General features: G+C 38.0%; 1 protein-coding gene across 1 annotated transcript in view; it reads left to right on the top strand.

The window, feature by feature from the left end:
• The first annotated feature begins 3,963 nt into the window (after positions 1–3,963).
• Positions 3,964–25,258, top strand: part of BCAR3 (breast cancer anti-estrogen resistance 3) — a 49,491-nt gene continuing 28,196 nt past the window's right edge. Inside the window, exons 1-2 of the mRNA XM_010075079.1 lie at positions 3,964–4,283; positions 15,651–15,690. Of these exons, the coding sequence (XP_010073381.1) occupies positions 3,964–4,283; positions 15,651–15,690 (360 nt within the window). The remainder of the gene's footprint in view (positions 4,284–15,650; positions 15,691–25,258) is intronic.

Below are 25,258 nucleotides of genomic sequence, written 5' to 3'. Positions count from 1 at the left end.
ATTTCCCTTTCCCCAACTTCCCCTCCTCCAGTGTATTGAAGCAACAGAGTAGCAGCCATTGGCGCTAGTTGTGTTATGCTGTGGTGTGGTGCCTGTATCAGGTTGAATGAACCATCGGAATACTTCTTCAGGCTGTGTGAATGTCAAAAAGTTTTCATGAAGACAGGCTGAGCCAGAAAGTTTGTGTTTGCATCCTAAAGCCAAGAGGGCAGGAGTAAAAGGATATTTTGTATGTTGTTTTGGAGAAGCAAAGGTTGTTTGTTTCAAGGCTGTGTGAACGTCAAAAAGTTTTCATGAAGACAGGCTGAGCCAGAAAGTTTGTGTTTGCATCCTAAAGCCAAGAGGGCAGGAATAGAAGGATATTTTGTATGTTGTTTTTGTTTCATTGTTCATATGGTTCTTTTTTGTTTTGAGCAACAATGTGGAGAAATGCACACCCTATCAGATTAGAGCTTGATGCATGTTTGGTCTTGCCCAGTAGATATGTATTTTATTCTATGTCCAATGTCATACTGTTTTCCTAAATACCATGTTAATTTTAAAGACTTCTTCGTTCGTATTCTGTCACCTTCCTTTGTAACAAAAAACAGGACATGTTAGAAGCTGCCTGGAAAACTTTCATGCCCTCCAATTCTCTGAATTTACAACCTGGCTCCTGCTAATTCCATTCCCGTATGGTTTCCCAAATTACAGACTTAAGAAAGAGAAATGCCACTCTCTATATAAATACATTCACCTAGCATTTTTAGCATTGTATTGGCATGAGTCAATCTTGTTTGCATCTGGTTAGAGGAAACTTACATGACTTGCAAGTCCTCTGTTGCTGCATTTTGACAAATGGGGATTCAGTTCCTTTTGGACAATTGTTCTGCTACAATTTCTACCATTTTCATTGTTGATTGTGTGATGGCAGATGTTCAAAGCACACTGTCTCTTACGGAGTAAAATTCTCAGGGTTTCTCTATCTAGTAAAGTCAAACATTCTTTGAATCATACGCTAAAGTATTTGAGACATTCCAGAGTCTTCAGCTGAAGAGGCTCCCTCCTTGCAGTGTTTACATTCAGTACAAGAAAAGTGCATGGATAGTTTGGCAGGACTGTTGTTACTGAGCTAATTGTTGTAGTTCTTAGTTTACATTTATGAAGTATACATAGTACAACAAATTTATTGGGTAGGAGTTACCAGACCTGCTGTTTTGGGGTTGGGTGGTGTTTTTTTTTTTTGAGGGGTTTTGCAGGGAGGATTTCTTGAAATATTATCAAAGCTTCTGTACACACATAATTGTGGCTAAGTGTCTTGCAAGTTCTTGAATGTAGTTTGGAACTATAACTTGATTTCTCAAAACAAAACTCAGGTGTGAATTTAAGAATTGGGTATTGAGTTTATAAATCATGGGGTGTTAACTGAGTGTGACTTAAAAGGTGCAATGGTTAGGGCATAACTGAAGGAGTCTGGTTTTCTTAAGAAGGGCTTCTTAGCAGGGGAGGTTAAATGAGAAATGCTGTACTTTAGAGGGTTGTTTATTTGTTGCAAATTCTTAGACTGTTTGATTGGAAACCTACTGAATTGCTATAATAATTATCCTGTGATTTGTTTAGGAGAGGGAATTCTCAGCTTTCTTTATGGATACTCAAGCATGATGTGGTTGACAGTTTACTGTCATTGTAAGCCTATCCTGAACTTACCTGGTATCAACTAGTAAACTGAAGCTGTTGTTGGTTATACCTGCTTGGTTTTGATACCCACTTGCATAAAATGTCATGTGTTCTGTTTCAGCATAGTGGTAAGGCAGGAAAACCTAAGGAAAAAAAAGCTAGCCTCCAATTTTTCGGACTAATTATAAATGGTATTTGTTGCCTTACTATAGTAAACATATGAAGTTGAGTTTTCAAATGAATGTGTGAATTCGAAGAGGTCTGTCCCCACCTTGTTTGAGGTAATTTTTATCATTCCTCTCTAATAATAAAGCTGAATTTACTGGAAACAGGCTGTGTCAGTTGCTTGTAGCTTTGCAGTAAGCATTTTAGGGCTTCCTATCTATGCACCAGTTGTTTTGCTTAGGACAATTGTAATGCAAAACTGACTTTACAGAACGTTTTAATTATCATTTTGAAAATAATTGTGATATTTTTAATACTAGCCAGCAGAAACTGCCCTCAACCCACATGATAAATAGAGAGGCAATTTAGTATTTCACATCAAGGGCCCGGATGATAATTTATGGAAGATTTTTTTCTGAGAGTGTGGTTTGGTTTCTTTAAAATTTCAAATTCTGTTTGGATCTGTGTAACTAAAAGTGTCAGTTCTTATTAACTTCTAAACTCTTCTACTATTTTGAACAAGAAACCTGTTCAAAGTCACTCAGATTATCTCTGGAGAGAGATGTTATTTCCAGAGGCTTTTCTACTATAGTACATAGTAGTTGTGTCCAGACAGACCTTGGCAAATTGAAGATTTAAAAAAATCTAAATATTATTTTTCGTCTGTAATTAATGCATATTTATTGTAGGACCTTCAACAAGGGAGAAGTGGGAAGGGATTTCTTGTTGAAGCCTGGAAACCTTATCCAGCCTTTGCATCTCTGCACTGCAGCTGACAGGAAATAGCAGAATTCTTTCATACGTTTGAGATCAGCTTTAGTGTTACTGTAAAACTAAGCCTGTTATAATAACCTCTGAGTAGAAGTAACAGTAGCTTCAGTGCAGGAACACTTTAATTGTACGTGTGATGCTGAGGCTGGAGAAGGGAGCAGGAGGACTATAGACCAAGCTCTTTTCTTTGCAACACCTGTGCATTCCCCAAAACCAGAGCAATTCTTGTGCAGCTGTGAGCAACTGACTTCCAGGCTGATGGGCCTTCAGGGTGCCACTCTTTATTTTTCAGCATGAAACTTGACCAAGGTCAGAACAGATTTTCCCTGTCCATAACTGTTATTTCTAAAAGCTCTTCTGCTTTCTGATTTCATATCAATCTCTGCTGCTCCCGTGGCTTCTCCAGTTTTTGTAGAAAGCACATGGGTTGGCTACCACCTAGGTTAAATAGTGTAGGACTGGTTGACCTTTAGGTCTGTGTGTATGTTCCATAGAGTGCCTTTTGCAGGCTAATAAAACTAGCTAGGATAAGGCAGCCTGTCTCCTGTGATATAACACTATGAAGTGAGCACAAAGCAGCATTTTGAGGAGCAGAACAGCAATCTGTTAATGTGCCTGAAGTGTTTGTCTCACAAAGTTTTTTTTTTGCTCACAATAACAGAAAATCCTGTACTGTACTGTACAGCAGGCTATAATTGATTGTACAAGAGATTGACAGCTATGCAAATCCCTAATGTCAACAACGATTTGAGCCAGCGGGCTGTGCATGCTGAAGAAGAGAATTCCAGTAATCTGCTCCTCCCCTTATCTCTTGGGTAGAGCCCTTTAGTTTACAGCCTGTTAGAAGTATGTGACCAGTTCTCTGCTAGATTTATTACTTGAGCAAGACTCTTCAGAAAGAGTTTTTCCTTGCAGTGTGCCAATTACTGGGTTTAGAAACATATTCTTCCAAACTAAATTGTAGAGCGTCCTTTATTTTTTGTGAAAATATTCTTAAAACTGTACTTTCTGTTAATGATTCTAAGTTGATGTCTGAGTCTTCAGAGGATGTGAAGGAGCAAAAAAGAGGAACTTTGTGGATAAAAATGGAGAGTTGCTCAGGGCCTGATCTTGCATGTGTGTCCAGATAGTTGGTTTTGGTTATGACTTTTCTCATATAAAAAAGTTCGCATACATGTGTGCTTGATGTGCAGTTGGGAGCAATGCAACTGGATTAAAATACAAACTCCATCTTGAGGTATTTGCCTCAAAGGAAAGCAGAAGTTCAGTTCTATATGCCTTTGTTAGTCATGCTATTTAACTTCTGGTAAAGTGGGGGCTTTGATTGACGCACCGTGATAAATCTTGTTTTTGTTTTTTTCAGAACCAAAAATGATAGCTGCAGGAAAATTTTCAAGTCTTCCCGGAAATGGCCCAGTGAACCACCAGTTCTCATTAGCTTCTTCTATGGACCTTTTGACCACTAAGCCTTCACCAACTGAGCATCGCTCAGACTCCTTTCAGGACATCTCTATCCATGGCACTCTCCCCAGGAAGAAGAAGGGGATGATTCCCACGAGGTCTTGTGAAATGTTTAGCCACATGGGAACGTTGCCGTACACCAGAAGACACCAGCAGCAGACACATTTGGTACAGAATGTTATAGAAGAGAACCCTCTGCAAAATGGAAAGAGCAACAAACTTCATGCCAGGTACCTTGTGAAATCTTAATTTATATATGTTTTTGCATAGGAATTATTATGTGTTTTTATGGACTTCTACTGTCCAGGTATAGGTGCAGCTGTTTTATTATAACTCTGCATTATAACAGAGGTTTATTTTTCTCCCTAGTACTCAATTTAGGTCTTGATGGAAGAAGCCAAACAACAACCAGTGTGAAACCTGTGGGGTGGGGAGGAGTGAATTTGATGCATAGATTTCAGGAATTCTGAGAATGTCTTCTTTTTTTGGCTTACTGAATAGCCCAGGCTTCAAAATAATTTTCCTTTTCCATTAAGATCAGTCAGTATATGGGCTGTTAAATGCTCATGCATGTTTAAAATGTTCTTGTATACCACTCTTTCTGTGGGATATGGTGATGTGGTTTTTTAGTCTTTCTTTTGACATCTGTGTAGTTTTTAGAAATAGTTTTTAAAGACTAGCTCTTGCCTCGCAATGTTTAAAAGGTATATCATTGCATGTACTATTCCCATGGTGGAAACTTTTAAAAGTTACTGAATTGCTTTGAGATTACCGTTTGCATAGTTCTGACAGAGCAGTTTTAACCAGGAAGTCAAATTGTTCAAACCTGGTTTTGATTTAGATTTAACGCTTACACGGATGGAGGGCAGAGGAGAAGAGGGAGTGGAACCCAGTGTACACTGAGCTAATGGCAAATTATTCCTGCTTATTATTCTTGCTTGACTTCCTGGTTATAACATCTGTGACTCTTGAGAAAGAATTATACTGCCATAGCTAGCATTTATTTTGGGAATCTGTTATCATCACTGGTAATTCATTGCTTACAAAAAAAGTAATTAATTTTGTAGATGTCCTTTCTTGCTCCGATATTGAGGTCTATACACTGGGAAAAAACTTCCAGCTAACACAAGAAAAACTCAGTGTAATCCCGTGGATGTGTTAAAGGCACAAAGACAAGAGAGTGTTAGGTTGCTTGGGTGCCAGAGTTAAAGGCTGAGAAAAGATAACCAAGTAACAATTCTGAATTAGAATTTATAGTCCTGCTCTCCCCATCACTATAAGATTTCTTGCTCTCAAATCTTGTGAGGGAAGGAGAGTTCTAATTATGTGGATTTGTGTGGAGTGGTTTTGTATGCTTTTTGCTTTCAAGCTTTCTTCTGGCTTGAAAGTAAGTCTTTCTTCTCTATACTCCATTCACTTCAAAAGAAGAAAGGGCCTCAGTGTATTCAGTATTCCTCTGTCGCTGATCTCGGAGATGTACCTGCTTACGTGAACTGGCTTTTTAACATAATTTGCTTCTTGGATTTGTGTGCTTTCAGAAAACGCAAGCAGCCAGGGCTGCTGCCATAAAAAGAGTATGGTGGTATACAGTGAAGTTTTATCTTATTTCTTCCTTCGCAAGAGTGGTTACTAAACGTAATTTGCAAGAGACATTTTCGTTTCTTGAGAGACCAGAGCCTCCATATTAAGTATATATACTCATAACTGATAACTTTCCTTGTCCTGTGAAAAACACTTTTGCACAAGCAATAACAGTAAGAACAGAATATTTGAGAGGAAAACGCAAAGAAGTTCTGCCTGATCAGAATTAAAACATGATACTTCTGGAATAATAAGACATTGAAAGGATGTTGTTAGTGTAACCTGTTAACAGAATTTAACTCTTTTGAGTCATAGCAGCAAGTGCTGTCCTCATGTTTGATCTTTCAATTGCTTTGCTAAAATATACATGGAATGTTATGGTAACAACTTCTAGCTTTTGCTTTATTTAATTTTTACAATGGATCTTTATACGTTCTACTCCATGACCTGACAGCCCAGAGCAGAAGACACTAACAACTTGGCAGTCAGCAAATATATCACTTCTTGAGTCTTCTTGGGATGACTCTGCAACTTTCATTAGTATACTTAAAATTGAGAGAGTAAGTCTGATTTTCCTGGGGTAAGCATTCTGCCATATATGTTAAGATATATATCCTAATGTTTACAGTCATGTTGAAATTATTTGGGACAAATGGTATAGGCAAGTCCATTTTACCTTATCAGAGTTCATCAAAAAGCCCTCTAATATTTTAAATTCAGTATAGGAACTTGTGAAATAGTGTAACATTCCATGGATATTTTCATTCAGGAGTAAAACAATCTTTCATTGCTGTAATGCTGTTTACAAAAATCAGAAGTGTGAACACACGTTTTAATCAAACTTTTTCATTATATATTATTCAACCCCAGTGCTGTAATTGATGTCAGTAGACCAGAATTAATAGTCATTATTGTGTTATTACAGTGTTCATGTACACGTTTCATTTATTTTTTTTCCTCTTCATGGTGCTTTGAAGGAGTTTATTACAAATTTTGGGATAGATAATCTAGCACAGTAGGAAAATCAAAGCTAGACACAATTTCTTACGAATAATGGTATTAATTTTTTATGCAGTTTGTAACATAACATGCCTATTTAAAGCTGTTGGTGTTTCATGTGTGTCCAACTTGTACTTTTTAGAAAAGATGCTTGACTGATAAAAGTATGTGTATGAGAAACTTAGCATTTGACGTAAAGAAAGATGAGTTAATGTTGTCCTTGCCCTGTATGTGTAGTATGGGACTCTTCAAAGAGTAGAGCTCTGGATATTTAAGGAGAAACTCTTATGGTCACACATTTGCATTGAATCACTATCTTCCCCCTGCCGAGCCTTCACCTAGGAAGTGTTGAAGCGCACTATCTGCCAGGAATGATCAGTCTAGATTTTCATGATAAGTAAAGCCTTCAAACAAAGTTGACATTAATTAATACTGGCTGTTTCCTGTTATACAGGATGTTTGTGAATACATATGTTTAATTCCTGTTTACTAGCTGTCTTTTTAGTAACCGTTTCATCTGTTCACATTTGCAAAGACTATTTTTTTTTTCAAATTTCATTCTTTGTCTCTAGTGACATTTAAAGAATAGAGTCACTGATAAACGGTAGTGCTTTACTGTTGGAACTGGCTTGGAATCAAAATACTTTGTGCATTTTGCTAAATTACGTATAATGCCATGGATGCTTTGTTTTGTCATGCTTCGTGAGAGGTTCTGACCTACCAGCTGGTCAGAATTAGATTTTTTTTTTTCCCCCCTACACCTGTTTTTAAAGCTTTACTGTTAACTTGCAATATATTTAGAAATGTAGAATTACAAATGCAGAGCTATAATTTTAATCTTTTCTCCTTTTCCCTGTCTTTGATTTCGTGTTTTCAAGACCTGTTAATTTCTGGCTGTGAGAGGAGTCTTCAATGCAATTGTAGTTACAACACTGCTTCTGATTTTATTGATGTGACTACAAATTATTCCTTTTTGTAGGTACATAAGGCGTAACAGCTTCTTTTTACTCTACCAAAATCTCAAACATGAACTGTTCATATCCAACAGTTTTTAACATAGTTCAGGCATGTTGAAAAAGAAAAATTGAAATTGGTGAGTGTGGGGAGGCAGGTTGTGGTTGGCTTGATTCTTTCACCGAGGAAATGGACACACCAGTAGCTCTAACATCCCCCATTGCTCACAGAACCCTGTTGCAAAAGATCAAAATGTGGCAAATAACCTGTAAACTAAAACGTATTTTATAGACTAGCCCTAAGTATCTACCTACGTACAAATGCTAAGAATGCACTTAGTTTCTGTAGTTCTGAGAGTATGATTGGTGCGTCCAACTATATATTTAACTAGGCTTCAGACTCTTAGTTTGAATACTGGCCAGCAGACGTTTTTCTCCTTAGTTTCTTATGTCAGCTTTTTTCCCCATTATTTTGGATGAAGTGCTATCATCTTGCATTGGACTTCCTATTGCTGCAGCACAGAGTTGTTCTGGAGTAGATTAGTTTATCTGGTCATTCAGGATGTTCTGTACTCTTCAGAATTTCAGAATCTTCAAGGCTCTGCATGTTTTGCTGGGTGAGACTTGCATGCTTATCTCATCTTATATAACTGTCCAGGAAAAAAACCAAGTCTTCAATTTTAAACTTGACTAGTACCATTGATGAAGTCACCCTATTAAACAGGCTTACTGTCCTCTGTGCAACGCTGTCCTTGGAGGGCAGAACATTTGGAAGTTAGCAACGTGTTAGTCTTGAGGTATAAAGCCATTAATGGCTGGATCCTGGGTTCCTGAAACTTTTCCTTTCCTCTTAGTGGTCTTCCCACAATAGATGAGACCTGCTAAAGTCCTTGAACTGGCAGTCGATTTATAAAGGAAAAGAGATGGCAAGGCAGTACTTGGTGAGGAACAGACTATTTGTGGATTTTCTTCTTCCTTGTCAGAATTTGCAGCCTATCTTGCTTCTCCAGATGCTGCAAATTCAGTTTTTCTTTGAGTTCTGAGAGTGTGGTGGATCTGGTATTTAGACAGCATTTATTTTGTTCTAACTAGTGATTTTGAAAATGTTATTTGTTGTATAATTTTGGTTTGAGTATGTGTTACTTTTTTATATGAATACTGCATGTGTGATTACAGCATAGCAGTAATACACTTTGAAAATTAAAAATAAAATGTTACCAAGTTAAGATTTGAATATATCAAGTAAAATTAGTATTTTACATGTTTCCTGTGTGGAAAAAAGTAAATAATACTGTTTGTTTGGGTTTATAGAATGCAGGGTAGTTCTTCAGGTATAAAAATATTTGCAAGAACAGGAAGATCAATACCTTTTGTTCCCTTTAAATTTTAGGGTAAGGTGGGGAGGAAATTTTTATAAAACCACAGAATTTTTAAGTAAAAATAGTTATGGTTTTCATGCAATGCCTGAAACTTTCTGTTAGTATGAGTTTTGTTTTCCAGAAAACCTGAACTAGACTGCTCATGAGTTTGTGGTTGTGGTTTTTAATAGGAGTAAAACAAGTATGGTGAATTTAGGGCTACTGAATATCTTGTTGACTTCTTGCATGCACACATAAATGGTTTTCCAAAGGAAGGATTCCTTAGATGTTGCCAAAGCTTCATGCTTTTTGCCCCAGAATTTCCCATGCTTTCTCTTGATCTGTCCTGTTCGCATGCACACCTGCAAATCTGACCTCAGCTTTTTCAGAGGTGGAACAGAGCTACCCACTAAAGGGTGGTAGATGTTTGTGATAGAAGGAATGTTCTCTTGTATAAGCAGAGAATAGCTGTTCACTTCTTGCATTTTATGGTGCTTTTGGAAACCTAGCTACAGGCGATAATTATGAAAAACCTGCCCATGTGGGATCTTGGGGAAGGAGGATGGAGGGGAAAGGGACAAAATGTCTCAAAAAGGGAGATATCTCCAGTATTGGAGATTAATTAGACCCCAGTCCTTCAGCACAGTTGTATCATTGTTTAAATTTAATTGTGGGATCAGGACCTTATTGTTAATGAACGACTTTCTGGGTAAACTTAAGCACAAATTCCTCAAAGCCCCAACCAAAATGAGCATGTGTTATTTTTCATAAACTTCCTGAAAAATTCCATCTTTTCAAGCTGTTTCTTCTTTGGGTAGAGGACACTGTATGTAGTGGAAAGTTTCTTGAATTACTCCTTTCATCACACCCAAAGTTTCTCTCCTAGCTCTGCTGTTTCCTGGTCTCTTTTGTAAAGATTCTGGAGAGCCCTATTAATTTGTACCAAGTACTGTACTGCTTCCTTAGTTTGCCTCCTGTCCACATGACCACTTACTTTCCTTTCTGCCCCTTTTGTGGTTTAAATAAAGATCCACTTTCCATGACTGCTGCAGGGCTTAACAGTATGTTAGTACGTACGGCTAACAACCAGCAATCCTGCAGATAAATGTGAAAGTGACTATTTTCTTTTCAGTCCTTGAAAGCATGTAGCAAAAAGGCAACTATGTTTTTAAAATACCTTCTCACGTGCGCTTAGGTGCTTACTTCCAATAAACACTTTTCGTAATCAGAGCAGTAATCATTTTAGAGACCTTCTTTTTAAAAACACAGTAAATCAGAAGAGATCATGACAATATTGTACTAGGAAAACTGCCCTTATATTTTTAGATTATGATACACCATTTCCATACAAAAAGTTTTACCAACTGTATATATGCTCCAAGGCACATGTTAATTTGTTGCCTTCTGGGAGAAACGACCATTTGTAGCTGTACTACTTCCTTTCAGCCAGAAGCGTTTGTTAGCAAAAGATGTACTACATTGCAATTTCTCCTATGCAATGGTCTGATAGGTATTTTTATGTTGAGGGATACTTGCTGGCCTCTGGAAGTATTATAGAAGCTACAGTCAGTTCTTCACAACTGTTCTTACATACCCTTACTGTCCTTCTTAATACCTTAGAACTACTTTATACTTCACAATTTTTTGTTCTTAAAGGTATTTTTCAGTCTTTCTGTTCTGTAGCTGAAAAGGAGTGTGGAGCCAGTGGATTTTTCATGTCTGTTCTGGTAATAAGATATTGACGATGCATTTGAAGAATTTCAGCTACTACTGCAGCAAGCAGTTCACTTGGCACAGAGATGTGCAGACACGTGAAATTAAAATCCGATATCCCTAGCATTTGCTAACCAGCTCCAATAACGGAACAGTACTTCTGTGCCCACCTTTTGCTACTTCTGTGTGCTAAGGTTGCATGTTGTCAGAGTTGTGCACTGAGGTTGTTGCAATTCCCCGGCACAAATTTGTCAAAATACAATCTGTTTTGATGATGGGAGGTGGGGAGGGGAGCAATCAATTGAGGGATCAGTTGTAATACAGGATTAAATTTTTTCTGTTAGTTTGGAGGAAATCAGTGAAATTAAGTAGAATATTCCCAGGGTAGTTAAATGTTGCTATTCACAAAGGGGAGTGTCTTCATAGTGCTCGCTCACAATATCCAATGTAGAGAGGCATTTGATGCAATTAGCTTGTTAAATTGAGGTAAGGGAATACACAGGAGGACAATTTTTTCTCCCACCATTCTATTCAGTACTAAAGCAAAGGATATACTTCCCTACGCTTCAGTCCAAACACATATTCCTGAAAGATATGTTAGCCAGGTGACAACCATGCTTTCTGAATAAACTGTACCTAGATTTACATGAATTTCAGATGAATTGATGGAGTCTGTAATTCTAGTGAGCGTTTGTCAGTCTTTTGGGAATATGCATATTCATTTTGCAAGGTGAAATTATTTTTGAATACTTAAAAATTTGTCGAGCTGAATTCTGAATAACGATAGCAACTAAAGCACTGACTGTTAAGAGTTGCCAGCTGAAAGTGTAAGTCGACAGATGACAGCACACAGAGAAGTTTGTAGCAACACTGACTGTTTTGAATAAGCAGTAGTCTTGCTGCCCAGTTGCTAATTTCACAACATTGCAAGAGTCTTAGGAACAGAAGATTTAAGAAGGGCTTTGAAGGAGAGAGTCTTGTCTCTGGGACTCCTAATTGTTAAGGAAAATAAAGGAAAAAGAATGGGGGTGCCTAGTCTGAGCTTTTGAACAGGTTGTAGAGACCAGTACTGTATGTACTGCAGAAGTAAAAATTTATTTGGCAAAGGTATGAAAAATGGGGTAGATTTTTCTGCTGTGATAGGTAAAATGGAGCAAATTGGGGGGGATGCAGAAGATAGAAGTGGTAAAAGTAAATGCCTGTAAAATTATCCCTGCCGGGGCATTCTGAACAAATATGAATGAGTTGAGATTTCATTTAATTCAGAGAAAAGTACATTGTATCTTTTCTGGAGTTTTAATTACTGAAGAGTCCCTACTGTTCTTGCATGAACTGCAGGTCATTATGCAGTTAGTCATAGCAGTTTGCACTTGTTTCCACTGGTGTTTGAATGAGTCATGTCCATGGCGTTGTGCAGCTGTAGACAGAAGGGTGGAATGGCCTTAGGAATGTAGTAGGAGTGTGTGTGAAGCAGAAGCTGCTGGAGGATAAAATCACTGGGTCTTTTACTCTAGTTTACAGTACAAATAACATCAGTCTGCTGTACGTATACTGAAACACAGTATGTCTAGCATGCTCTAACTTGCACCTTCATACTTATGTAGTAGTGTATTTCTTAAATCTACATAGAGAGAGATTTCAAAATCACAAATGGAAGAAGGCATTTGATCTGGTCTGGTATCTGCAACAGCTTGGTACATTTTCAGTTTCTCAGGCTCCCCTTGAGCATGTAGTGTCTTCACTCTGATTTGGCGTTGAGAAGATTGTTCTTCTCGGGATCACTCTTTCAGTGTAGTAGAAAGGAGGTGCTTTTGAAAATGACCCCAACAAAGATCACTTTAAAATAAGAAAACAAACATACTTTCATACATCAGGTACTGGCAATGTGTCCTAATGTTTTTTGCATAAATACATTTATAAAGGTGTGGAGTAGCACAAAGCTGCTTCAGGGCCATTCAGTAGTTTCTATCACGGGAATATCTATATGATAGTTGAATGATGGTGAGGATTTGAGCATCTCTGATAATACTCTTGTGCCTACACTTAATTAGCTGTGATAACTTTAAAAAAAATTATAATTGTGGCTGAAATATGGCTTAGTCTGTCAAGGTCTGTAGGTTGCAGGATTTTTTACAACAACAATGAGAGGAGGTAATGTACAATTGTTAGTAGAAAGGTGGAGGTTTTAGTAGAATCAACAACTAAAGAGTACAGGATGTTTCCTTAAAGGTTTGTTACTGAAGCAGCTATAGACAGCTACGGAACAAACCTGGCTGTTTCTGAGTTATGGAGATTCTGGCTGTTCTCCTGCACCCACTGAACCGAATAATTTGTGTTGGGGTTGAACTCCAGGATTTTGCTTTTCAGTTGTAGCACTGATTACGTAACAATTTTATAAAATATTTTTGAAAGAATCACTAGTTACTCAGACTTCTATGTTTTCTTTACTGATTTTTCGTGTTTGGTTACTCATTGTCTTCAAATCAATGCAGGACTTGAAGTTGGCAGTATGGCAGTATTTAGCTTGTCATACCAGAAGTACAATTCAGTTTCTTCCTTTTAGCTGGTGACTGCTGGTGTTGGCAACTTCAAAAGGCCTTTTTTTTTTTTTTTTTTTTTTTTCCCCACACATTTGTCTGTCATTTAGAGGTGTTGGGAAGTAGAAGAATAGTATCCAATGACATCTGAATTCCATTCCCTTTTCTCATCTCGGTCAGCTTTAGCTCTATCTTGAAGGAGTCTACATATAAAAATAATCCCTGTTTTCTGAGAAGTTACATTGGTTCTCACAGTGTCCAAAGGTACCAGTAGTTGCTCATAGACAGTCACTTCCAACTGTTACGACACCAAGGTCTTCACTGTTGTAGCAGATTTTGTTTTGGGGGAAGAGGAGGGAAGTGGAGGAGCAGCTGCAAGTTTTCTGTTGTCTTGCCATCTTCATCTTTTTATAGGTTTGCTGGAGGTCCATGCCTGACTTTCAAGCTCTGTATTTGGTTGGCAATATCAGTAAGAAACCTATATGTGCAAAAACCCCTATAATTCTAATAAGAATCTTGTAGCTGGACTGAAAAGGAATTGAGACAGTTTCCAAGGTCTAGTAGGGAGAGATTAAAGGGTTGTATGTCTGCAGGATGAGCTAGCAGAGAGAAAGGTGTTGTCACATGTCAGAAGGGATGCTCTAGAAATAATGTATTTCTGGCTAGGACAGCCTCAGAATGGTGAATGTTAGGATTGTGATGACTAACTGCTTTCTTTTAGCGATGAAGTATGACTGGAGGAGTGTTTATGCTCCTACAGTTTCCACACAGATCTTGTACACATGGAGGAGGGTCAACAGAGGACTTACACTACTCGGGAGCATGACTTGATTACATGTCTCAAGAAGGGCGCTTTTTTTTTTCTTCTTTGGTTTGTTGGTTTTGTTTGTTTTTTCTATGAGGAAAAAAATGCTAGAAAGGGATTTTTGTTTTGTCATGAAGTTAGGTAGTAGTCTGGCAGAAATGTGAATACCCAGAATGGATGTGGGAGTGTGTTTGCATCTCTTTCTTGAATTATTTTCTGTGACAGAATGAGTATGAAGTGAGCATGAAGTCAATACCATGTGTCCTACTGCAGCCCTTACCCAACACCTTACCTTGAGGTGTTCTGAAAATGGCTCTATTCCAGGTGACAACTTTCTGTATTAAATGTGCTTTTTGTCTGAATGGAAGTAGGACTTATCTGATTATTAGGAAGCCAAAATGTGTAATAAAACCCAAACTGTGAACCCACAGTGTACACAGTAATGGTTGACTTAACGTGCAGGCTCTAATACATACATGCTGTAGGTAAACAGATGCAAATGGCTACAGCTTTAAGGTCAAGCTTATTATGAAGATCAACATGAGCATTACTTGAAACGTAATAAATTCTGATTAAAGATTCAATATGTTCTTGAAACAAACCTTCAGTTGAATTGATTTGAGAGACAGTAGAGCCTGCAGGTACCTTTCATCTGATCTGGTATTTATCTGAACGTATTAATTTGTTTCTGCAGATTATCTAATACAGAAAGTGAGATTGTGGGAATTTACAGACTATTCTGGATTGGTGGATTCTAGTGTAACCCAATTTCTACATATCTGAAGCTGCTTATTAGGCTTCTAGTGTTATCCATCATTGTTACAACTTCCATCAAACAGGATTCTGTTTCTAAATTTATGTGGGCTATGTTGTTTGTGTGGCAAACTTGATTGCTATAGCAAGCTCCTTGTCCCTCTGTAAATTTGCAGGGTTTTAATTGTGCTTGTTACGTGTTTTTTATTAAGGCAGCACCATGTATGTCATCCCAGGTTCTGTAGAAAGTATCCATTCATGTACTGCAAACCGTGTTAACCTGCTAGTTCTCAAATGAAAACAAATATATAAAAACCTTTGAAAATGTATGTTTATTTTTTCTGTTTGTTGAAAGAGTTGTAATTGATGTAAAAGAAAACAGTCTACCATTGCAAACTTATGAATTCTTTGCTTTGTCTATATAAAAAGTGAATGCTTTGCTTTCTATTTTCTTGTGTTAGCAATGTCCTGTGAATGCTATCAGTAGCAGTAGCTTAAATGGGAAAATACACAAGCAAAGAAAATTTAGAAGCTGTTGGGAGAGCTCTCTTTTAAACTTATTTCAAATGTTTTAGGTGTTCTGTAAGTATTTTCAGTCATCTGTTGAAATTTCAAGATTGTTTTTGCTTTGCTTGAAAGTGTATATAATTACCTTTATTTCCCAAATTAATTACTAGTGACTCCACTACCTGACCTTCTAGAATAAATCACTGAAATATATATTTGGCCATCTAGCTATAACATAGGCAGTTTTTAATGACAATTTTAACATGACCTACTAGCCTGTTGCTCATATGAATTTATCTCTTCACTATGAGATTATATTTGGACTCACCATTTGTTTTTTTTGTTTTGTTTCTGTGTCGTCTTCCTCCCATCTTGCCCCATTTTCTTACAGAGATCAGAATATTCTGGATACTACTTTGGAATATGTTAAGGTAAGGTGCTGTTTTTTACCCTCAAAATATTTGATTTGGTATATAAGCAGCACTGCCGGAGCATTTCTAGTTTTGTAGTTAAATAGTGCTTCTGTCTATCTTTTGCTACGGAAAAACTAATTTTATATATCAGACTATTTTGTGCATGCTTCAGTGAAGTACTTGTGGGCATTGTGCTTTGTGGCTAGGTTGTATTTTTATATTGGGGCCTCTTTTCAGTTAGATGATGACTAGCTATGATCTCGCCTTTGTTAAGAGAGTCCATATTTCTTGCATATGGCTTTCTGGGGAAGTAAAGGAATGCATCTGAAAAGATCATAAAAATGTCAGATTTATGTTTATAAGCAATACACTTACACTACAGTTAAAATTCACTTTGGATTCAGAAAGTAACTGGCATCCTGTCAAAATTTTAAGCTCTGTTTTCCTTTTGTACAAGGTGAGAGTGCTGAGAAAACATACAAATGTGTATCTTGTTAGAGTGAATAAAAAATACTCTGGAGCATTCATAAATTTTATTAAAAAATCAGTCCTGGATTGGCAATATAGAAACTTTGGAAGAAACCCTAGGGATGCGATTCTGTACTGGAGTCTCTTGCGGTGCTGTAATTTCCATTGAATTAGTACCTTTCAACATGTTTCATTTAAGTGAATATTATTTCTCAGAACCTTGAAAAAATCTGGCTTTTGTGTTGTGTCTCTCAACAATGGGCTTCTTTAATTGTTGAGCTTTGTTCCCTGTCTTTTAGAAGACCATAATCTTCTGAAAAGTGTCTGATAAACACAGGTTATCCTTGAACATAGGATATTTCTTTAGCTATTCACGTGGACAGCCTGAATTTCTCAGACACCTGAACTTCTGCTTCAAGTTAAAGTTTGGGTGAGGAAGCGACTGAGAGCCAGTCAGCTGGATTCTGCTGCTAGAATTTCCTCTGTGGGTGCTCATAGTTGAGGGGAATGGGGAGGTGCTCAGGTTAGGGTTCAGGTTGGTAGAAGAAGCAAACTAGGAGAATGTAATGCAGTGTTGAGAGGGGACTGCCAGAGGAACGCACTGAGAATCTGCGTTAAAGTGTGGAGGGGTTCTCCACTTGACTTTCTGCATCGGGTTGGAGTGGAGGTAAGAATTAGGGTTTGGAAGAAGAGAAGGGGAAAAGCAGAAAAGGAAGGTCCATGGAAGAGGTGCTGCCAAAGGACTCTAAGGACTGCTGCTGGAATTCTGCTCTGAATAGTTAGCTCAGTGTTGCAAGGTCCCTGGCCTCAACCCCAGCCTAAAGTTGGGATGTGATAAAGGAGCAAAGACGGAGAAGGCCCAGAGCCTTCTGAAGAGTGCTGTAGAAGAGGGGATGCCAAAGGCAACAAAGTGGTGGACATGTTAATTACTCTGTGCATCTTGTACTATGCTGTACAGAGTGCATTGTTACAGTTTTAATAATATGGCCAAGTAGAAGGTAGAGGTTTTGTGTGCCAGTTCATCAATATGTGTGTCTTGTCTTGTTGCAGCAAGTTCTATATTGTAAATGTGGTTTCTGATCTTTTCAACTTTTCTGGTAGAAGCTTGTCTTGGACTCTTGTCAATAGCAGTGATGCTAAGTTTAGTTATTAAAACTTTGATGTTGGGGAGGAAAGCCTGGGGAAAAGAGACTTATGAGGGAGAATGCAAGGGTTGCGATCCCTTTCTTTTCTCCTTCCTCTTTTGGTGTTTCCTGTCTATACCCCTACCTTTAAGTGAACTGTGAGTTCGGTCCCCAGGTCAATGGTATTATAACAGGAATTCTAGACAGGAAATCTTAAACTACAACTTTGAAAAATACGCAGAAGTTGCTTTCTAATAAATTTAGCCCCCCAAAATATTTTTTTGGCTGTAAAACTACAGGTTACTAACAAAACTGATTCCACAAATGTGTTATTAAACAAAAGATAATCATTAATGTCAAATAAAGGAGGACTCTCATAAATAATTTGTTATCAGTTTACTATGACTGTAAAGGATGTGCCTGAATTAATAACAGGATCTTGGAACCTCCTTTGTTGGCTTAAGGTTCAGCATGTGTTCATGGTCTTCTATAACTTACCTTATGGTAACTATTATATTAATGTTTATAAATTTTCCAGCTCCTTGAATAAATTATGATGGCAGTGTAACCTACTCAAGTTACAAAGCTGAAAGAGTAGATTTCTGTAGCATCTCACTGTGGTTGTACCAACATTGCCCTTTGCACAAGTCTGTCTGACATATAAAGTGTGCGTATTTAGTTTGAGCAATCAGGGTTGGTGCCAGCAGGGTAGGCTTTGACTGATGTTGCTTAAGTGGTGAAAAAGGTACTTTTAAATGAAGTAGAGATGGTAAGAGAAGAGCAAGAAAACTAACAAGAACACTTTTGTGGAGTCCTATTTTGCTGGTTTCAGGATACCAAGATTCTGAGAGACAGGTTCATGTCTAGTGCACAGGAAAATATAGTTAGTATCTCTAGGCAGAGAAATGTTGATTGACTGAAAACACATATAAACTTGATCATTAAGCATGGGTGATCTATCAAGCATACATAAAAACTAACACTAGAACAAACTAGTTGAACACAAAGTCTTGATACCGATTCTTGTTTCTCTCCTCTTGCTGTTCAGACTGTAAGGAGAAAAGAGACTTTGGATTAATTGGCCTTGTAAAAAAAAATGCATTATTTTGCAAGGAGTACATGTCACAAATGTAAGTTGTATTAGGGTAGCCTGGCTGCCGGTGATTCTACCCAAGAGTTACAGTCCCAAGTAAAGTGTACTATGCCAGGGCCCCAAGGACACATAATTGGCCTTGAGGGTCGTGACCAGCCTCACTGAGGACCTCCCCCCACACCCACTGAGCAAGGGCTCCATTAAAGCTCTGACTGGGGCCTTCAGGCCCTGCCTGAGCTGTGTCTTGGGTGTGCCTGCTCCTGCCCCTGTTCTGCAGTGCTGTGTGGGAAGCCCTGGATGGACTTTGGACCTGGCCTGTCACCCTGTCTTGCCTGAGGCCCCCTGGACTCTGATATGACCTGCTGGTGTCATCACTCTGCTCAGCTTGCTTGCACCTTGGTGCTGTGGGGCTGCACCTTGCTGGTGAGCGCGTTGCACACCCTCGCTCCCAGGTCACCTTCCCCTAGGGACAGCCCCATGCTTGCTGCTCCCTGACGTGCTAATTGTAGCTGTTTCGAAAGACCCAGTGTGATCAAATACGTGCCATCCTCGTAACTGATCCTCTTTATCAGGCTGCACAGGCATGCCTGATCTGCTTCAAGTAATTTTAAAAAGGGAAGCTGAGCGCAGAGCTGATCCTGCAGCTTCACAGTTGCAGATTAGCATTGTTTCTCCAGTGATGCAGATACGCCACTTGAGTTTCTTGTGTGTCCCATAAGAAAGATAGTTAATATTTGTTCAAAGTGTGGTTGTGCTGGGGGGTGATCAATGTCACCTTAGAACCGGACTCTACTATAAATACAATGCAGAGAATTCATTCAGGTTTGAGGAAAAGTAACACAGGTTTTTTTTTTTTTGTTTTTTGTTCAGTGTGCTCTGTTCACAGTGGAAGGAATATCATAGTGTTTATTGTGGCAGTAGTGACTACAAGCAGGCATTGCTGTATAGGGCAGAGACACTGATGGTAAACTTATATCAATTTGCTTTTTATACAAACCTTTCCTTGCTAGAATCTGGTGACTAAAAGTAGTGTAAATAATTCCTTGTGTTTAAATATACTCTGGACAGAGGAAAGGTAAAATAAATTGTTTTTTCTCACACTTTTTTCTGTTGAAGATAAAAGACAGCACTGGTTATAAAATTAATCCTCTGAAGGCATTTTTAAAGAGAATGCTCTTTGTAAATGCACTATGGTTTCTAATACTGGAATCTAAATTACAGTTCACAAATGGCAGTTTCCTACATCGTGAATATTGATGTATTAGTTCATTCAGTATATAAAGAGAGCTAATTATGCAAAAGCAAGTTCTAAGGGGAAAAAAAAAAAGTACTGATTTGCTGGAGTCTGAGTGCTGAAGTGTCCATATGGCTTCAACCCTTCCTTTGTCTCCACAGTGTTGCTGAAACCATGGTCACAGTTAAATGGCTCTTTCAGAAACCCCTTTTATGGTAGAAGTGAAAACAGGCCAGACTACTTTGAGTCAGGCTGCTAACCAAGTCATGAAAGAGATTTACGGACACAATAGCACGTTGTACATTCTGTGAGATTTTTACAAGTTTTATGAGCCAAATAATAGATCCATTGGTAGTCTCAGCAGGTTCTTCCCACACCCTGAGTCTTCACATCCACAGAACAGATTCCTGCAGGGGAGAAAAGATTAAGTGCTGGGAGCTTTGAGTATGTCAGAGAACTTCTTGTGAGTCGTTTTAATCAAATTCATGTGAACTAAAGATAGCTTTCTGTCCCATTCCTATTAACTATAAATACTTTGTGATCTTTTAATAGATGTCTGTGCTGTAATCATTAAGGCTGTATCAGGGTGGGAAGAAAGAAAAACAGATTTCTCTCTTCCTTTCATGGAAACCTTTCAAGCGTTTCCTGTGGAAAAAGCGCTAATGATTACAGAAATACTTATCAGCGATGAGTTGATGAGTATTATTATGGCCTGAGGTTTTGGAGTTGTATTTTAATCCATTACCGGAAAAATTACAAAATTCATGACTGATTGTCTGCTCAGCATGGTCATGAGGGAAGTTTATATTTAGAATCAGACTTGAAAAAATTGTCACTGGTGTAAGGAAGTTACAGCTGCAGTAAAACATTATTCACTTGTGAAGTTCTGCTGGAGGATTAGTTTGCCCCATAATGTTGATTTTTTTCCCCTATTTTTCCTATATTTTGTTAAAAAGCAAACTGTTAGAAAAGTTGTCATTTATGGTGGTTTTTGTGAGTGCAGCTGAGTTAAAATTTTGATGACGTTTCAATGTCTTGGTCTAATTCAGCTTCAGGGAACTTTGGTCGGGGGATGAGGTTTATTGAAGCACAGTTTGTGTAGTTAATTGCACAAATTCATAATACTGTGGATGCCAATATGTATGTGTGTTTGAATCTCATCATTATAATGGCTGTGCCAAGAAGATAATATGGTAAGAATACTACCAAAAATGAAGTTTGTATGTGTGTATGTATGTTTGTGAAAGTTTAGAAAAAAATCTGTGTCAGTGTGACAAATAGTCATAGTTTGAGAAGGAATTCTTCCTGATGACATTGAAATGTCATTGTAAGGAGCCATTTTTAGACATGGAATTGTATTAGAGAAATCCCCACCTCACTGGAAAAGTTGCCAGCTACACTGAATACCTGTTCATGAGCTGCTGGGTATCACTCTCCTGTGGAGACTTTCATGTTGAGATGCAAGTTGTGACTTGTGAGCAGAAAGTTTGCTGGGTTTCTGCATTGTCTGACAGTGTTATACATTAAGTATCTGAGCTTGGATGAATGCCTGACACTAAGGCACAAAATGATCGGGAGGTTCTTTTTGGATCTGTAGCTCTATTTTTTTACCCCCTTTTTGCAACTGCAGCAAGGGCAACAGCATCACAGAAGGTGGAATTATCAGATGGAATGTATTTTGTTGAGGAGAAAAGGTGTATGCCCATATAGCAGACTTGGACTTTACACATCTCTCTCTGTCATTATAGATTTGACATGCAACTCAAAGTTCACTATTGGTGTCAGTGGTGTTTCATGCAGAGATGCTTACCCTTTTTCCGTGTTTCTCTACTTAGTAGGAACTCAAGCTTCACAAACGTTACCACACAGCAGTTGCCTCTTACGTACAAACTGTATAATTCAGAAAGAGAAGTCCAGTTAGAGCTAATCTAATGTTAAATACATATATATATATATCTGTCTCACAATGAAAACTTCCAGTTTTGATGCTCGATGGGTAGTTGTTAGTTCTACGCTGCCCTCTGCTGGACTAAAGCACTGTAAGTGTATGTTTTTTTCAATTGAATCAAGGTTATTAAAATCACATTTTTCCTAATAATTTCATTGTAACTTTCATCTTAATAAAAACTCCCTAGCCAGACTGTTGGAAGTTGATTACTGTTTTCTCCAGAGGCACAGAGTGGGGGGGTAAGATTCTTCCCCCTTGCTGCCATTAAGCTATAGAAGTAGATCCTGGAGGGAACTTGAGAAATTTCTTTGTCTGGGTGTCACTGAGATTGTTAGATGTTCTGATTTTTTTTTTTTTTTTCCAAAACCTCCAGCAAAAGAGATTCTGTAGCTTCTCAAGATAATCTCTTCTACCGCCAAACTAGATTTGTCTAACGGTCTTTTAATTTTTACAGTGAGAAAGCTTTTCCCAAAATGTGATGCATCTGTTTTGCATGTACAAGTGAGGTGGTTTGTGGGTTTTGGTTTTTTTGTCTGTCTGCTTTTTGTTACCTTGATTCATTTCTAGTGGGTTGAGTTTTGGCTGTTGGAATAAGTTGGACTTCTTGTCTTGTACTTTTAATCGTATTCTGACAGTAGTAAAGTTTCGGGTCGTAGAATTCTTTTCCTTGGCCTTATACCAGGCTTGTTTCTTAAAACATACGCACTTTCTCTACTTAGAAGTGGCAACTATTTTTTTAAGTACATATGATAGTTCTTCCTGAAAGATTTCAGCAGACCAGGAATATTTCAAAAAAGACTAAGGAGTTAACATATGTGGTTGAAATTCAGAAGCTCTTGAGTAATTCCCCTAAAATCATTATGAGAATCTTGCCCCATTTATTTGGAGTTAATAGTAATTTGTTTTATTGTCTAGAATGCAGTTATCTCTAATTAGTGATGGAATCTCGTACCCAAGTTTCAGTATTTTCTCATGTTGATTTTTGTTTGACCAACAGACTAGTCTCTGAAAGATGGTTGAGTCAAGAGCTCTGTAATCTTTGGAGTGCAAAGTGATGAATAAAATCTAACCTAGTGTTTGCAGTAAATATGCAGATGATTCTATATTCTGCAAGACAGTGCACTTTGCAGTCTACTATCCTAGTTCATATTTTCCTGGTAGGGAGATTCCCAAGTTAGCTTGTTACTATTTGGGATTTTTTTGTTCTTTACTAGCCCTGCATTTCTAAATTACCTGATTAGCTGTAAGATCTGGGGGGTTTTGTGGGTTGGTAGTTGGTTGTGGTTTTTTGTTGTTTGGTTTGGTTTTGTGGGGGCTTTTTTCATTTTTTTTAGCATACTGTGAGGAGGAAGCTTTTTTATTCTTTGTGAATGATAACCTCAAATGAATTCAGTCAGGTGGCTAGTGGCCTTCTAACTATTCTGGCCTTTATTGTGCAGTCTTCTAGCAGTGGCTCTTGCGTTCCCTTCTCCTGATACTGAAATGGAATTTAGGATGTTTTGCTTAGGGTGCATCTTTTGTAATGCTGAGTATGCTTTGGCAAATCAAAAATTTTGATAATTCTTAGAGCAGCATGCATTCTGTCTTGTTGGCGTGCTAAGGGTTAACTTTACGTATGTCCTGTCGTGAATTTGACCCTGTTAATGTCTGTATTCTACTTTTTGTATTATTCCTCATTAACTCTTAAATTATGTCTCATCCAGAGTCATCAAAAGCTGCTACATGCAACTTGGATTTAAATTAATTACCCTTTTCCTCCAAAATATTCATGCCTGTGGCTCTCAAATGCTGACAGTTACACATTTCTATTGATATCATCCCCAAGTCAAAATGACAGTGTCAGTGAAAGGAAATACTAGTAAATGGTGACATGTATTTACGTTGCAAAGAAAGGAGGAAAACAGCGTAGTTTTTACTTCTAAGCCATGGTCTGGTTCACCTTGAGTTGTGATCCTTTTTTGTTGCAGAGTTATTGTATTTTCTGTCAGATACTTTGGTTGCTGAAGTGACTGATCATTTCTGACAGTGCTTTCCTGTGCTAAATTAAGCCAAAGTGTAACCCTGGACCCAATCCTTTGCATCGCAATACAGTGGTACTGTATTGCCTCGTTAGCTGGAAAAGAACATGCCATTTCCCACAAAAGTGGTACCTATGGGGAAGAAAGGTGCTGAATTACAGTATTACAGTGCCTAGTTTTTTTCTACCTCATCTGTGGTGAACATTTTATCTATCCTGGTAAGAGCAATGCCATGCATAAGGAAAAGGATCTGAAGATATGAGTGGAGACTAAGCAGTAAAGTGTGTAAAACTTAACTTTCTTGTACGTTGAGTTTGGTTTTCTTTCCATTTTCCATTTTTGTGCAAATACTTGGGTCAATTAACACAAAGAGAAGAAAAAGATCTTTCTATTTGTGTGATGGCATCAGCTGGAATCCTTACAATAGGCTTTCATATGCATATATGTGAGTAGGTGTGTATGTATATAAAAGGTATGAGTGCTATACAGTATTTTACTCTTTTTCATGTGAGATATTTAAACTGTTAATAACAGTAGAGATCTGACTACAGTTTGCAATCTTTTGGGTTGATCTTTTCTTAACTGTTGCTGAGCTGTGTCACTTATGTGTAATATCTATTTGTGTCTTTTCATTTTGGGCTTTCAGTATTGCTCCACAGGAACTATGCCTTAAAGATGATAGTTACTGATGTTGTTGGATCCTTTTCATGATTTTGAGGATGGACTAATAGCAAAAGCTGACTGGGACATGAAAATATTTATATTTAACTCCTTCATAGCAACACCTAACTGAAATTGATTTTTTTAAATTTAGATAAACATATGAACCACAAGGGGGAGTGAGGCTGTAGCTTGTGGAAGGCAGATTATTAATAAGCATTTCAGGTACTCTTACTGACAAGGCCTTTGGACGTGAAGCTCCTAATCTCTTGGAGTTGTGTTTATAGATATTAATCAGAGGAAGACTGGTACATTGTGTATGTCTGTACATTTTGCCTCTTTTTGGAGACGTACTGGTTAGATGCAGTTTGTCCTGTGGAGATGGCAGCAGAAGGAGCATTAGTACCTTTCAGCTGGGATGCCATCTATTAGTGTGTGCTGCCAGAGCAGAGGTTTGAGATTTTTATATGTGAGATACTATTAGGAACTAAGCACCTACACAAATGAGGGAGTATAATGTTATGTGGGCTATCTAGAATTCCGAGAGGTGGTTTGCCTCCATGCTCTCAAATCCTTCTGTTAGTAAAATGCTGAAAGGGAAGTGTATGAGCAGAGGTGAGCTTCCTGCTTTTGCTTCATCAAAGTGCATTGTGTAAAAATGTGGGAGGGAGACAGGCCTCTTCACGCTTGTACGTGCTGGTAAAGATGTTCGAAAAACTGAACTCTGACAGAGGCCAAGTGGCTTGTGAGTTTTAATTTTCAAGTACTATACATTCAAAATCTCTTTTTGTATAAAAGGGAAGTACTTTAAGGTATTTGGGAGTTTTAGATAAACAGCTGGTTTTGAAATGCTTCACTTACCCTGGTGAAGTAACAGAATTTTTTCATCTTTGAATTATATTTGGAATTGGTGTACTTTGACAGGAGTGGGGAGGCTTTCAAAAAAAGAAATCTGAATTTAGCAAATGGGTTTTTTTAGAGAAGGCTCTTGTACAGTGTCCAGCAAAGCTGAAGTTAGACTAATGACAGCTAAGTCAGCAG

Source organism: Pterocles gutturalis, unplaced genomic scaffold (assembly GCF_000699245.1).
Source record: "Pterocles gutturalis isolate BGI_N339 unplaced genomic scaffold, ASM69924v1 scaffold7072, whole genome shotgun sequence".
NCBI lineage: Eukaryota > Metazoa > Chordata > Aves > Pterocliformes > Pteroclidae > Pterocles > Pterocles gutturalis.
Note: the sequence above shows the minus strand (reverse complement) of the source record. Positions and strands in the feature narration are given on the sequence as shown.